This window comes from Gekko japonicus, unplaced genomic scaffold (assembly GCF_001447785.1).
Source record: "Gekko japonicus isolate JY-2015 unplaced genomic scaffold, Gekko_japonicus_V1.1 scaffold3555, whole genome shotgun sequence".
Taxonomy (NCBI): domain Eukaryota; kingdom Metazoa; phylum Chordata; class Lepidosauria; order Squamata; family Gekkonidae; genus Gekko; species Gekko japonicus.
The window spans coordinates 117,486-131,415 of record NW_015174946.1 but is presented as its reverse complement, the minus strand read 5'-3'; the positions used below and the strand labels follow the sequence as shown (position 1 = coordinate 131,415).

At 48.3% G+C, this 13,930-nt stretch overlaps 2 protein-coding genes across 2 annotated transcripts in view; both read left to right on the top strand.

Moving 5' to 3' along the window:
* BABAM1 (BRISC and BRCA1 A complex member 1) overlaps positions 1–8,519 on the top strand; it is an 18,168-nt gene extending 9,649 nt beyond the window's left edge. The window contains exons 5-9 of the mRNA XM_015425121.1: positions 1,647–1,725; positions 4,040–4,064; positions 5,452–5,581; positions 6,282–6,368; positions 7,660–8,519. Coding sequence (XP_015280607.1) covers positions 1,647–1,725; positions 4,040–4,064; positions 5,452–5,581; positions 6,282–6,368; positions 7,660–7,860 — 522 coding nt within the window. The 3' untranslated portion in view covers positions 7,861–8,519. The remainder of the gene's footprint in view (positions 1–1,646; positions 1,726–4,039; positions 4,065–5,451; positions 5,582–6,281; positions 6,369–7,659) is intronic.
* A 4,834-nt stretch (positions 8,520–13,353) lies between these two features.
* ANKLE1 (ankyrin repeat and LEM domain containing 1) overlaps positions 13,354–13,930 on the top strand; it is a 33,936-nt gene continuing 33,359 nt past the window's right edge. Inside the window, exon 1 of the mRNA XM_015425122.1 lies at positions 13,354–13,654. Coding sequence (XP_015280608.1) covers positions 13,590–13,654 — 65 coding nt within the window. The 5' untranslated portion in view covers positions 13,354–13,589. The remainder of the gene's footprint in view (positions 13,655–13,930) is intronic.

The following is a 13,930-nucleotide window of genomic DNA, read 5'->3' as shown; positions in this document are numbered from 1 at the left end:
CCTCTCCGCCCCCCCTAGCTCCCAGGGGGTTTGTTGTGGGGGGGGGGGAAGGGAAAGGAGTTTGTCAGCCGCCCTGAGACTCCTTTAGGTAGTGAAGGGCGGGGTATAAATCCAATCTCCTCCTCCTCCTGAAAACTCTACAGGGTCTCCATAAATGAGCTGTGACTTGACAGCAAAAAAACCCAAGAACTTCTGGTCTAGGTATCAGAACGAAGTACACGTTACAACGAAGTACACGTATTCAGGAACAGTTATACTATTATTGCAAATCCATAGATGCAGTAACATAGTCACTGTTAGGAATGTCGGTAAACCTTAGAACCAAATAGGATATAGGTCATTTGTATGCACACACACACCCCCCATGGCATGGGCCAATAAGGCACCCTCCCGCGCGCAGGCAAAGTAAGGCAACCGTTAAGTGGCGAAAGCTGGGAACCAGGAATCTCTCGTGATGGATGAGGCCTCTAGACTATGCAACAGTCCTCCTGCAAACATCTGTATAGATAAGCGTTACAGCCAAGGGATAGCAAAAGGGAAAGGATTGCAACAGCAAATTAACAAGACACAGAGTAACTTCCCAACCCCCATGGCAGCATAGCTGACACTAGGTTTCAGCCCAAGTAAATAAGAAGGAAAAATGGGAGAAGAAAAGGAAGGAGGAAGGTTGGGGTCCCAAACTGTGGGGTGACAAAACTGTCATCTACACACCTCTTAACCCAGTCAGGTGCACCATCTTAAACACATTTAAAAAACTAAATCAAGGTGGGCGGCCATGTTCTTCTGAAGCAGTAGGACAAATATAGAGTCCGGTGGCACCTTCAAGAGCAGCAAAGTTTTATTCAAGGTGTGAGCTTTTGTGTGCACGCGCGCTTCGTCGGATGAAGTGTGCCTGCACACGGAAGCGCATGCCTTGGATAAGCTTTGTTGGTCTTGGAGGTGCCCCTGGGCTCCAACGCTGTTCCATTAAAAAACTATTTTATACTCAGCTGTATTGCAGACTTTAAACTATTGACTAACCGACAGAAGCTCCTGGGGTTAGTCCACCAAGAAGGGTTTTCATCAAGGTTTATGGTGATCATGGTGGCATAATCGTTACGGTCAGGGGTCATTTCCTGCGGGAGCGCACGGGAGCGGAGCTCCGGCAGTAAAGAGCCCAGGGGGCGGGCACAAGCAACAAGCCCCACCCCCTGCTCCCAGCAGCCCTCAGTCAGAGCAAGAAGCAGCCAGGTAAGCTGCAGAGCCCCTCCCCGGCCCAAAACAGTCCAGTGGCACCTTTAAGACCAGGTTTTATTCAGGCACAAGCTCTCCCTCCTCTGCGAGGACAGATCTACACATTCCCCCCACCCCCCATAGCTAGCAATCCAAAAGAGTCCAGTGGATCCTGAGCGGTGGGTGTGGCCTTCTGACACACTTCCGGTGATGTCAGGGGGTGTGGCATATGCAAATGAGTCATGCTAATGTGTTATGCTAATGAGCTCCTGCACCTCTTTTTCTACGAAATGACCCCTGGTTACGGTGAAATACCCTTTCTCAAATTTAAATATGGCAGTGGCTTTAAGAGAGGGGAGTACCCAAACTCAGAGAGATGTTTCAGTAACTTTCTCTCTCTCTCTCTCTTCCTCTCTCTCTCTCTTCCTCTCCAGCTCTCAGGTTTCACCTCTGATCCTAGAGAGGTCTGCAGCTGTTTATATGACCTGGAAACAGTGGTCTGCAAGTCCTTCAGTATCCTTTTGTTCAGGAAACGGTGTGGTGTGTATATGTGCCTGTGATTGGTGAAGGTAAAAGGCGTGGTGGAGGCTGGGCCGTTGGATAATTCAGGAGAGCCACAGCCAGAGTGAAACCTCAGACGTGATTGTCATTCAAACAGAAGAGGTGTGAGAAACCTCTTTCCTTTTCCGTTTGTACCCTTAGGGCAGTGATGGCGAACCTATGGCACGGGTGCCAGAGGTGGCACTCAGAGCCCTCTCAGTGGGCATGCGTGCCATCGCCCCAGCCAGGCCCAGACCATCATTAAAGTGTCGAATTCTCTGCCAAATAATTTTAAGTAAATGAAAGCATTTGGGATTGATTTCCTTACTTTGTTGGGATCATCTTAAGTTAATGTATGGGCTGTTTTTTCTAAAGTAAAACCTCAGGATTCAGGTTAAAGGTTCGCCATCACTGCCTTGGAAGCTCATTGATTGATGAAGAGCAGCAGCAAACACTTATTTCTTATTTTTTCAACACAAGGGCTAAAAAGACTGAGACAAATTTTGCAGTCACCAGAGTGATCTCGGGATCCTTATCACTGAGCAAAAGAGCTAGGGTTTCTGGAGTATAGGGGGGACGATTGGTTGACTAAAGGCTTAATATAGTAATCCCTCATCGTCTCAAAAAATCTGCATTCCAGCAGGGCATGAAAGAGCCAGTTTGGTGTAATGATTAAGTGCACGGACTCTAATCTGGGAGAACCGGGCTTGATTCCCCACTTCTCCACATGCAGCCGCTGGGTGACCTTGGGTCAGTCACAAGTTCTGTCGGAGCTGTTCTCTCAAGTGCAGTCCTCGAAAGAGCTCTCTCTCAGCCCCACCGACCTCACAGGGTGTCTGTTGTGGGGAGGGGAAGGGAAAGGAGCTTGTAAGCCGCCCAGACTCTGAGTGAAGGGCGGGGTATAAATCCAATCTCCTCTTCTTCTATATAGATCCTGCTAAGGCCACAAGGGCCAATTCTGTCAGCGTAGGGCCTATTCAAAAATCTCCGCTGCAAAACCGTTGTAGGTATAATGTTCAGTCTTCCAAACAAAAAAGGTTCTGCATTAACGCGGGGTGGTAAGTCAGTACATATTGGGTGTGTGTGTGTGTGTGTAAAGACTTGGGGCAAGACAGACTAAAAACAGGGGTGAGGATACTCGGCGGTCTCTCAGAATCAAACTACTGTGATTGGTTTGCAGGACTCGCTTCTTGATCAGAGCAAATGCTTTGGTTTTGCCCAGCTCAAGAATATCATCCATCGACATTCCAACTTTAGGAACTGGTGTACCATGTGGGAGAGATGGTTGTTGAATTGGCAGCAGCCACTGGCCCTTGGACCAAATCTGTTCCTTTGACCGCTGCTGTGTTCCTCCTGCCCCACCTTATCAACCCGGCACGCCGGCAGAAGTGAAATTAATGATGCTCTTTGCATTGGGCCGTTGTAGGGAGGAGTCTTTAGCCCCCCCCCCCCTCCATGGCAGATCTAGATGCTAACTGGACCTCTTCAGGATCATCTAATTTGTCCTGGCTTTATAAACATCTGGATGGTGAACATGATGGGTTAGAGCAGGGGTGTCAAACAATGCGGCCCGGATCAGGCCCCCGGAGGGCTTCTATCAGGCCCGCAGTGGAACTGGCTGTCTTCTGCTGCTGCTTCCAGTTCTGCTGCTGCTGCGTCATCGTAGGTTTTGCAGCTCACAGATACACACCTGAACAGCATACTCAAGATTGCAACAGCACAGACATTTCGAGGCAATAATCCAGAGCAAGAGGTGTCAGTTATCAGACACTGTTAAATATTGACGTGATATCTAGATTGACGTGATATCTAGAGCACCCATATTTGATTGGATTGTACTATATTGTTTTATCCTGTTTTTCTCTGTTTTAATGTTGGCATTCTTGCCATCTTGTTAGCCGCCCTGAGCCTTCGGGGAGGGCGGGGTATAAATCTAAAAAAAATAAGATAAAATAAGCAAAATATTGCAAGAGTGCTGATGTTTTAAGCATGTTTTTATTTTAAGTTAAAAAAAAACACTTTGTGTTTGTGCTACCGGGCATTACATTTCATGACACACATGGCCCGGCCCAACAAGGTCTCATTTACGTCAGATCCGGCCCTCGTAACAAATGAGTTCAGCACCCCTGGGTTAAAGACTTAAAATTTGCAGGTTTAATCACATTTTAATTGTGAAATTCACCCTCCTGTTTGGCTCATGTTCTAGAGGGGTGGGGTTTTAACATCATCATGGCTTATATGAGAAAAGAACATATGATATGAATCTGCCTTAACATTTCTGCCTTAGATTTGGAAGGCCTTTTCAACCTCATGTAAGTTCTTGTCTTTGATTGTGGCTCGGTCAGACTCGAACCAGTGGGTCTCTTGTGGTTTGGGCTGACTGCGGTATTTAGTAGCCAATTCCCTGCTTTTAAAGAGCTTCAGAAGTGGCCTTTTTAAATAACAAAACCAATCCCAAACATAACAGAATCCAGAAATAAAACCGGTGGGACAGCATGACAGAGTTGGATGAAATCTAAGACAACAGCAGAAAATTCACACCATCTGGGAAATGGAATCGTCTTAACCAAGCATGGAAATTGATTTAGAACTGCACCCCCCTTGCCCACCCACCAATCCCTGGGGTGGCTGGCCAGGGGCTCTCTGGTAGCCTCCGGGTTTTTGCACCTGTCTCCAGGGAAGACCTTGAAATTCTTGACATTCATTGCCGCCTTAGCACTAGGAGCCTTTTGGAGCTCATCACAGCAAACCTCAAATGACTTAGCCCCTGGTTGGTGTTTCTCCATTAACACAACTGGTACAGCAGATTGGCTAATAGGCAGAGCTGGGAATTTGGAAGTTCCTGATTCAAGTCTTGCCTTAACAGCGAATTCACTACTTTGGCTCTGGAGCAAACGCCTCTCTTTCTCTCTCAGCCCTTCATCTGTGATAAGAGGCCTCTTTTTGTAGAAGGAACTCCTTTGCATATTAGGCGACACACCCCTAATGTAGCCAATCCTTTGAGAGCTTACAGGGGCTACTGTAAGCTCTTGGAGGATTGGCTGCATTAGGGGTGTGTCGCCTAATATGCAAAGGAGTTCCTGCTACAAAAAGAGCCCTGGTTACCTTCCAGGGTTATACAGATCCCTGTGGGATCTTATGCAGTTCCGCAGGGCCTGCAAGACGGAGCTCTTCCGCCAGGCGTTTGAGTAGGAGCCACCGCCGCCACTATTCTACCACCGAGGTGGCAAGTCATCGGCTGCCCTATACGAACGGGGGCAAGCGGGCCCTGGCACAAGTTTGAGACAGTGTAGTGGGAGACCACGCTACTGAGACAGCTGGCCACCAAACCTGGGGGGGGGGGCTGTCCCCATCTTGGATGATTAATATAGGTATAGCACCGTATTATTGGAAGGTTTTATTGTGATTTTAAATGTTCTATTTATTATATATCGTATTGTATTTTGCACTCGCCTTTGCCGCATGTGAGCCGCCCTGAGCATTTGGGAGGGCGGGATATAAATCAAACTAATAAATAAATAAATAAATAAAAATAATGGGCACGGAGTGCCTTGAATGTGCTGGTAATTACTGCTGTGAATGAATATGTTGTTGCACCCACCGTGCTGTTTCAGAATTCCAAATGTGCCTGCAAGATCAAAAAGGTTGGCGACCCCTGCTTTACACACACCTGTTTTGTCCCCTTCCCCTCTGGTACAGACAGCAGAAGACAGAGCTTCCAGTAACAGAGAATGTCCAAACTATCCCACCTCCGTATGTGGTCCGGACCATCTTGGTGTTCAGCCGGCCAGCCTGCCAACCTCAGCTGGCTGTGACAGAGCAGATGAAGGTGTGTTCCTTGGCCTCCCCGTGGTATAAGCACTGTTCCCTCTAAGCTGAGTTAGTGTGAGCCAGCTCACAGTTTTTAAGCCTCCGGCTCACACATTTTTGTATCCGCTCAGGAAGGAGGGCTCCGGAGCAAACTAATTGATGCAGCAGCCCAATTGCTCGCTCACAACTTTAATGCCAGCAGCTCACAAAGTAGATTTTTTGCTCACAAGACCCCACAGCTTAAAGGGAACATAAGTCCTCCTGGCCAGATGTCTACTCCGGGAGGCACTACACCCACAAGCTTGTTGCTCTCAGTGGGCACGCGTGCCATCGCCCCAGCCAGGCCCAGACCATCCTTAAAGTGTCGAAGTCTCTGCCAAATAATTTTAAGCAAATGAAAGCATTGGGGATTGCTTTCCTTCCTTTGTTTGGATCATCTTAAGTTAATGTACGGGTTGTTTTTTCTAAAGTAAAACCTCAGGATTCAGGTTAAATCGCCATGTTGGCACTTTGCGATAAATAAGTGGGTTTTGGGTCACAGTTTGGGCACTCGGTCTCTAAAAGGTTCGCCATCACTGGTGTAGAGGGTAAATATTTTGACAGAAATCGGAATAAACTTCATAAATCTCTTAAAAAATTAAACCCAGGTCTGGTTGCTTGTGTACAACCACCCTGGGGACTGACGGGGGACGCCTTGACACTCTCCTCTCTTCCCACAGAAAATGCTGCAGTGTCCTTACTTCTTCTTTGACGTCCTTTATATCCACAACGGTGCAGAAGACAAAGAGGAAGAGAACAGCTGGAAGGTGAGGTCTTCCAGAGCCCAGCCGGATTGAAACCGAAGGTCTCTCCTCTAGTCCGGCATCTTGTTTTATTACAGTGGACAGGCAGCTGGGAGCAGGACGCTCAATCGACTGTTTATCTGACCCAGTGGGCCATTCTTATTTTCCTTATGTTCAAAGAAAAGCCCCCACCGTGCGGTTCAAAGTCTGTCTTCTTTCCATCGCGTCCCCCCCCCCCCCCCCCTTTTGTGTGGCGGGTTAGTGGGGCGAGTGCTGTTCGGGAAGCGGGTTTGATTCCCCGCTCCTCCACTTGCACCTGCTGGATGACCTTGGGCAAGCCATAGTTCTGGCACAGCTGTCCTTGAAAAAGGGCCGTTTCTGTCAGAGCTCTCTCAGCCCCACTGACCTCATAGGGTGTCTGTTGTGGGGAGGGGAAGGGAAAGGAGTTTGTCAGCTGCTCTGAGATTCCTTCCGGTAGGGAAGGGTGGGGGATAAATCCAATCTCCTCCTCCTCTTCTTCTTTTTTTTTTTTAAGAAGCAGCTTGGATTCTGGGGCTGTCCCAGCAATGCTTGTTGAAACCTTTAGGGGGCAGAGTGTCTGCTTTTTCTTAAGCTAAGAGTCTGGTGGAACATTTGTATTCCAGGATTTCGTTTTTCTCTGTTAGACTCCCGTTTGTTTTTGATGCGGCAAAACTAATATGGCAACTTTTCCGGAGTTTTTAAAAAGTTCTATCAAAAATACGCACATGCAAATAATCATGTGATAAACAGGCAGTGTTCCCTCTAAGCTGAGTTAGTGTGAGCTAGTTCGGTTTTTTAGCCTCCAGCTCACACATTTTTGTCTTACCTCAGGAAGGAGGGCTCCAGAGCAAACTACTTTATGCAGTAGCCAAATGGCTCGCTCACAACTTTAATGCCGGTAGCTCACAAGGTAGAATTTTTGCTCACAGGACTCCACAGCTTAGAGAGCGCATTGCTCACCAGGTGTCTGTTGTGGGGAGGGGAAGGGAAAGGCGTTTGTCAGCAGCTCTGAGACTCCTTTGGGGAGTGAAGGGCGGGGTATAAATCCAATCTCCTCTTCTTTTTTTACCTCACAGGGTGTCTGTTGTGGGGAGGGAAAGGGAAAGGCGTTTGTAAGCCGCTCTGAGACACCTTTGGGTAGTGAAGAGCGGGGTATAAATCCAATCTCCTCTTCTTCTTTTACCTCGCAGGGTGTCTGTTGTGGGGAGGGGAAGGGAAAGGAGTTTCTAAGCCGCTCTGAGACTCCTTTGGGGAGTGAAGGGCAGGGTATAAGTCCAATCTCCTCTTTCTTCAGGAGATGTGCACCTTCTTCAGTAACCTGGACACCAAAGGCACCAACTACAAGTACGAGGTGTCCCTGACGGGCCCAGCCGTGGAGCTGCACAACTGCATGGCCAAGCTGCTGGCCCACCCTCTCCAGCGCCCCTTCCAGACCCACGCCTCCTACAGCATGCTGGAGGAAGAGGAGACGGCCGAGATCGAGGCCATAGTCTGAGACGGACTGAGGGGACGGGCGGGGGCCTTTGTAAATGGGATAGTAGCGAAGCCTCCCTGTTTGCAAGCAGGCAGCTGGCACGGAACTGTGACCATTTGTGATATTGCTTGATTTTGATGGGAGGGGAGGGGTATCCCTCCCCACCCTGATTGGTTCGAGTTTTGTAATGCAGCCCGGAAGCTGTGTGGAGATCGGGGTGGGGGGCAGGGGGGAAGGTTCTAGAATGTTCTGGGGGGCAGAAGAGGGGGGCGGAGAGGGTTCTAGAATGAGAATCGTCCATTCTTGGTGAAGGAGCGGATTCTGAGGGTCAAGCGGCTAAGGGGGTTTTCTGAAGCTTAACTCATCTGTTGGTTCATCCAATGTAAATAAATGTTCCTACACACCTCATGGAGCAAGGCTGCAGTTTATGAAAAGCGTTCTATTCCTTTAGATGATTATACTCTGCTTTTCTCTCTCTGTGGGGACTCAAAGGAGCTCGTAACATCATTCTTCCCTCTCTTTTATCCTCTCAACATCAACCCCGTGATGTAGGTTAATCTAAGAGGGGGGGGGACTGGCCCAAGGTCACTCCTCAGGTTTCATGGGGGAATTTGAATATGGGTTTCTGCTTCTTCTAGTTCTGCTGCCGCTGCGTCATGGTAGGTTTGCAGCTTACAGATACACACCTGAACAGCATAAGATTGCAACAGCACAGACATTTTGATGCAATAATCCAGAGCAAGGGGTGTCAGTTATCAGACACTGTTAAATAAACAAAATATTGCAAGAGTGCTAATGTTTTAAGTGTGGTTTTAAGTTTTTAAAAAAAACCTTTGTGTTTGTATCCTTTATAAAGTCTGTATCTCCGCTTCCTGGCATTACATTCTATAGCACACGTGGCCCGGCCTAACAAGGTCTCATTTATGTCAGATCCGGCCCTCATAACAAATGAGTTTGACACCCCCACCTAACCATTATAGTAAAAATAATTATTGTAGCATAACGCTACAATAAAGTTTGTTAGTCTTAAAGGTGCTACTGGGCTTTTTACTATTTTGCAGCAACAGACTAACACGGCTAACCTCCTCTGGGTCTTCTAACCATTATGTCATGCTAGGGCAGGGATGTCAAACATGTACCCCAGAGGGCAGCTATCAGGCCCTCAGTGGAACCGGCTGTCTTCTGCTTCTTCTTCCAGTTCTGCTCCTGCATCATTGTAGGTTTGCAGCTTACAGATACACACCTGAACAGCATTCTCAGGATTACAACAGCACAGACATCTTGATGCAATCATTCAGAGCAAGAGGTGTCAGTTATCAGACTCTGTTAAATAAAATATTGCAAGAGTGCTAATGTTTTGAATATCTCCACTACCTGGCATTACGTTTTGTGACACACATGGCCTGGCCCAACAAGGTCTCATTTATGTCCGATCCGGCCCTCATAACAAATGAGTTCGACACCCCAGTGCTAGAGTATCCTTGTTTTCAGAGCTGAATATAATATTGCTGGGGTTTTTAGTCACGTGCTGAATTAATTGAATTCAACATCCGGTTGCTCTGAAAAGCCAGCTTTCATTAATGAATCATCTTGTTTTTCTTTTAGACACACAGGGTTTTCTTTAAACCAAGGGGGTTTTTTTGTATATATATTTTTATTTGAATTCTTTAAACAAAGTTTGAGTCCAGTGGCACCTTTAAAACCAACAAAGTTTTATTCACGATACAAGCTTTCAAGTTGTGAGGAAGTGCATATGCACATGGAAGCTTCTACCTTGAATAAAACTTGGTTGGTCTTAAAGGGGTCACTGAACTCAGTCTTCGTTCTTTTAAAAGCCGTCTAAGGTGGTGGTCGTAGTCTTGCGGCAAGGAGTTCAATAAATCGAATCTCGTGTTATGAAAATACTAGCATTGGATTGACAAACAAATTTCCTAGCGCTTGCCAATGAAGACAACAGGAGTGCGCTTTTTTAAATGTTAACATCCAATAGGGGAGATGAGCAAAAAAAGGGTTAAACTCTACATGTTCAGAACAAAGTTTGAGTCCAGTGGCACCTTTTAAGACCAACAAAGTTTTATTCAAGGCTAGGAAAAAGGCCCGTTGTGAAAATAAATACAACGAGCTCTAGAAAGAGGCTCTGGGCGGGTGCCCCGGCCTTGGACACTCAGTGTCAATTTGCTGTGGCGACCTCAGTAGGGTATAATGACACTGAGTCCACCATTTTCTCCAGAGGAACTGATCTCTGCTACCTAAAGAACAGTTGTAATTTTGAGTGATCTCCAGTCCTCACCTGGAGATTGGCAACGATGGTTACCCAGAAGGGAATGGTTGGTTTGGAGGGTGGAGTCTATGGCTTTGTACCTGTCTGAGGTCCCACGCCTCCTGAAACCTCACCCTCTCCAGGCTCCATCCCTCACATCTCCAGGAATTTCCCACCTGGAGTTGGCAACCCTATCTCCTTCCCAGCCAATCATCAACCTACCTTTATTTTCCCCTCACTCTTCAGCTTTCCACCCCCCACACACCTGCAGCCTCTCCCATGCTCTGAAGCCCTGACTGCTACGTCACATTGACTGTCATACGGGGGCCACCTCAGCAGCATATAAGGATACAGAGCCCACCATTTTCTCCAGGGGAACTGATCTCTGCCATCTGGAGAGCAGTTGTAATTCTGAGTGATCTCCAGCCCTCACCTGGAGATTGGACACATTTTACCAAAGAACAGCAAACTGTTTAGAATGTTAGAGGCAAAAGCTGATCAAGTCGCATATGCAAACGACCTCTGTGTTCCGAGGCAAAGGCCAATGAGGCTGCATATGCAAATAACCTCTGTGGTCTGACTGGCTATGGGGGGGGAGAGGAACAGCAAACTGTTTAGGGTGTTGGAGGCGAGACTCAAGCAATGCAGACAGCGGATAGGGACAGATTCTGAGTGACACACCAGGGCGCCAACCAATTCCAAAGCGTGTGGAATGTTCTAGAGAACTGCCACCACCATTCGGCTTTTATATATATACTAGGAGGAAGGCCCGTTGTGGCCCGAAATGCAACGAGATTCTAGCAGAGGGCCTGGCCTGGGTGAGCGTGGCGTTGTGGAAGAGGTGTGTTCCCGCCCTCCCAGAGCCCCAGCCAAGCTTGATGCAGCCCGCAGCCCCTGACCCACCTGGAGGCACGGAGGAGTGCGGGGCCGGGCGCCGGGGCGAGCGAACGCTTTCAGCCGGCAGAGCACGCGCTGCCTCCGCCGGCTCGCAGCTTACTGAGGCAGAAAGTCTGGGTGGCGGTTCTGTCGGAGGGTGGGCAGGACGTTGAGAACACATGGGCATGCAGTTACCAATGGATGGTGAGACCCTGCCAATGCAGCCACCAATGGATGGCGAGACCCTGTGATCGACAGGTCTGCTGGCCAAAGCCTCTGGGAGCGTGTTCCAGGACTCACACGAAATTAGCTTTATATATAAGAGAAGAAGAGATATATATCAGAGAAGGGAAACGTAAGCTTTCGTGTGCACGCACACTTCTTCAGGTAAAACTCTTGGTCTTAAAGGTGCCACTGGACTAGTCTCAAACTTTGTTCTGCTGCTTCATCAGAGCTACCCCACCTGGATCTAGTTTCTTAAAAAAAATTCCCTATAAAGGCATATAAAAGCGGGAATTAAGATTGCTGGGGAAAAGGTCAACAACCTCATATATGCAGACGATACCACTCTGATGGCAGAAAGTGAAGAGGACCTAAAGAGCCTCCTGCTTAGGGTAAAAGAGGAGAGCGCAAAAGTGGGCTTGACGCTCAACACCAAAAAAACTAAGATCATGGCATCCGGCCCCATCACTCCTTGGCAAATAGAAGGGGAAGTCGTGGAAGTAGTGACAGACTTCACGTTCCTGGGATCCCAGATCACCGCAGACTGTGACTGCAGCCATGAAATTAAAAGACGCCTGCTCCTTGGGAGGAAAGCGATGGCGAACCTAAACAGCGTGATAAAAAGTAGGGACATTACCCTGCCAACAAAAGTCCGCATGGTCAAAGCAATGGGATTCCCAGTAGTTATGTATGGCTGCGAGAGTTGGACTATAAGGAAGGCCGAGCGCCAAAGAATAGATGCTTTTGAATTGTGGTGCTGGAGAAGACTCTTGAGAGTCCCTTGGACTGCAAGGAGATCATAAGAACATAAGAGACGCCAATGTTGGATCAGGCCAAAGGCCCATCCAGTCCAACACTCTGTATCACAGTGGCCAGAAATACCAGTGCCATCAGGCGCCACCAGTGGGGCCAGGACATTAGAAGCCCACTGTTGAACCCCCCCTCCCAGCAGCAAGAAGACAGAGCATCACTTGCCCCAGAGCCCCTATCTATACCTTGTATTGTGAGGAAGGGAGAAAAGTACCTCTTTCTCTACCTGCTCTTTCCCATGCATAATCTTATAAACCTTGATCATGTCAATCAAATCAAATCAGTCAATCCTAAAAGAAATCAACCCTGACCAGGGCCGGATTTAGACTTGCTGAGGCCCTAAGCTATACAAAACCCAGAGGCCCCCTACTGTTTTAAATTACATCAGCTGGTCTCAGAAAAATTTAAAATATATACACCTTTTTAATATTTGAAAATATATTGTCTTTTAATTTTTATTAGAAAAATAATAAAGGATGTGTTTACAAAATCACATAAATAATTACATAATTAAAGGGTTTTAAAGTGACAAATAAGGCTCCAGCAGATTGCGAGGCCTTAAACTGTAGTTTATTTAGTTTATGCGTAAATCCGGCACTGACCCTGCCTGTTCCCTGGAAGGCCAGATAATGAAGCTGAAGCTCAAAGACTTTGGCCACCCAATGAGAAGGGAGCACTCCCTGGAGAAGACCCTGATGCTGGGAAAGATTGAAGGTCAAAGAAGAAGATGGGGACGGCAAAGGATGAGATGGTTAGACAGTGTCACAGATGCAACGAACATGAAGTTGAGCAAACTTCAGAGGACGGCGGAAGACCGGAAGGCCTGGCGTGATCTGGTCCATGGGGTCGCAAAGAGTCGAACTCGACTGTGCGACTGGACAACAACATAAAGGCATAGAGGGCAGGTCCTGAATTGGAAAACTCTGAGTAATAAAAACTATGATCTAATAAAAGTCAAATCCAGGTGGTAGCCGTGTTGGTCTGAAGCAGTAGAACAGATTTAAGAGTCCAGTGGCACCTTTAAGGCCAACCTTAATAAAAGTATTTTAAAACCAACAAAAAGAAACGTCAATGCTTAAAAGCCAAGCGCTTCAAAAATAACCCGCAGGGCCGGTGCGCGGACAAAAGCTCTTTCCTCCTTGCCGCACCCAAGCGCTCGGCACCAACTGTCAATCAACACGGTGAACCAATCAACGGAGTAGGCTGAAGAAGGGGGCGGGAATGCTGCGTCCCTTAGCCAATCCCTGCACTAAAGCATCACGGTTGACAAGCCCCGGGCGAGGACAGGGCGGGAACCTTCAAACCTTGCAAACAAGATGGCGCCGCCGTAGCGGCGGGACCGCAGAGCCGGGCTGGGCGGACCTTCTTGCGCCTTCGCGTTGAGACGGGAACGGCGCTCGGCCGCACGGATGCGGCTTCGCGAGGCGAAGGGCCGGCTCTCTTGTTGCCCGGGGATGCCCGGGGCCGAGTCTGTCCTTGTCGCAGGTGGCTGCGAGGGGAGTGCGCATGCGCGGCCGGACTGAGCGCGCGCAGATGCCTCGTCCTTCTCTCTCTCTGCTCACGATCGCCCTCTAATGGGAAAATGAGGCCAAGCACTTCACAGCTCTCCGCCAGCCTGTGCGAAGCGCTGCGGGGCGAGGAAACCGAGTGAGTGTACATGTGGGGATGCGTCTCCACGTATCTGGGGGGATGTGGGGGTGTTTGTGTGTAGGAAGAAATATTTCCTTGCAAAGGTTTTTTTTTTTGCACGGTAACGCACCCCCACCACCACCACCTAAGGCAGATAAAGCGTCACCTAAACCACCACCAAAGGTAAAAAGAAAAGTCTGTAGAGATGTCTTTCCCCCCTTTTTGAAAGCCAGTTTGTTGTAGGGGTTAGGAGCGCAGACTCTAATCTGGGAGGACCGGGTTTGATTCCCCGCT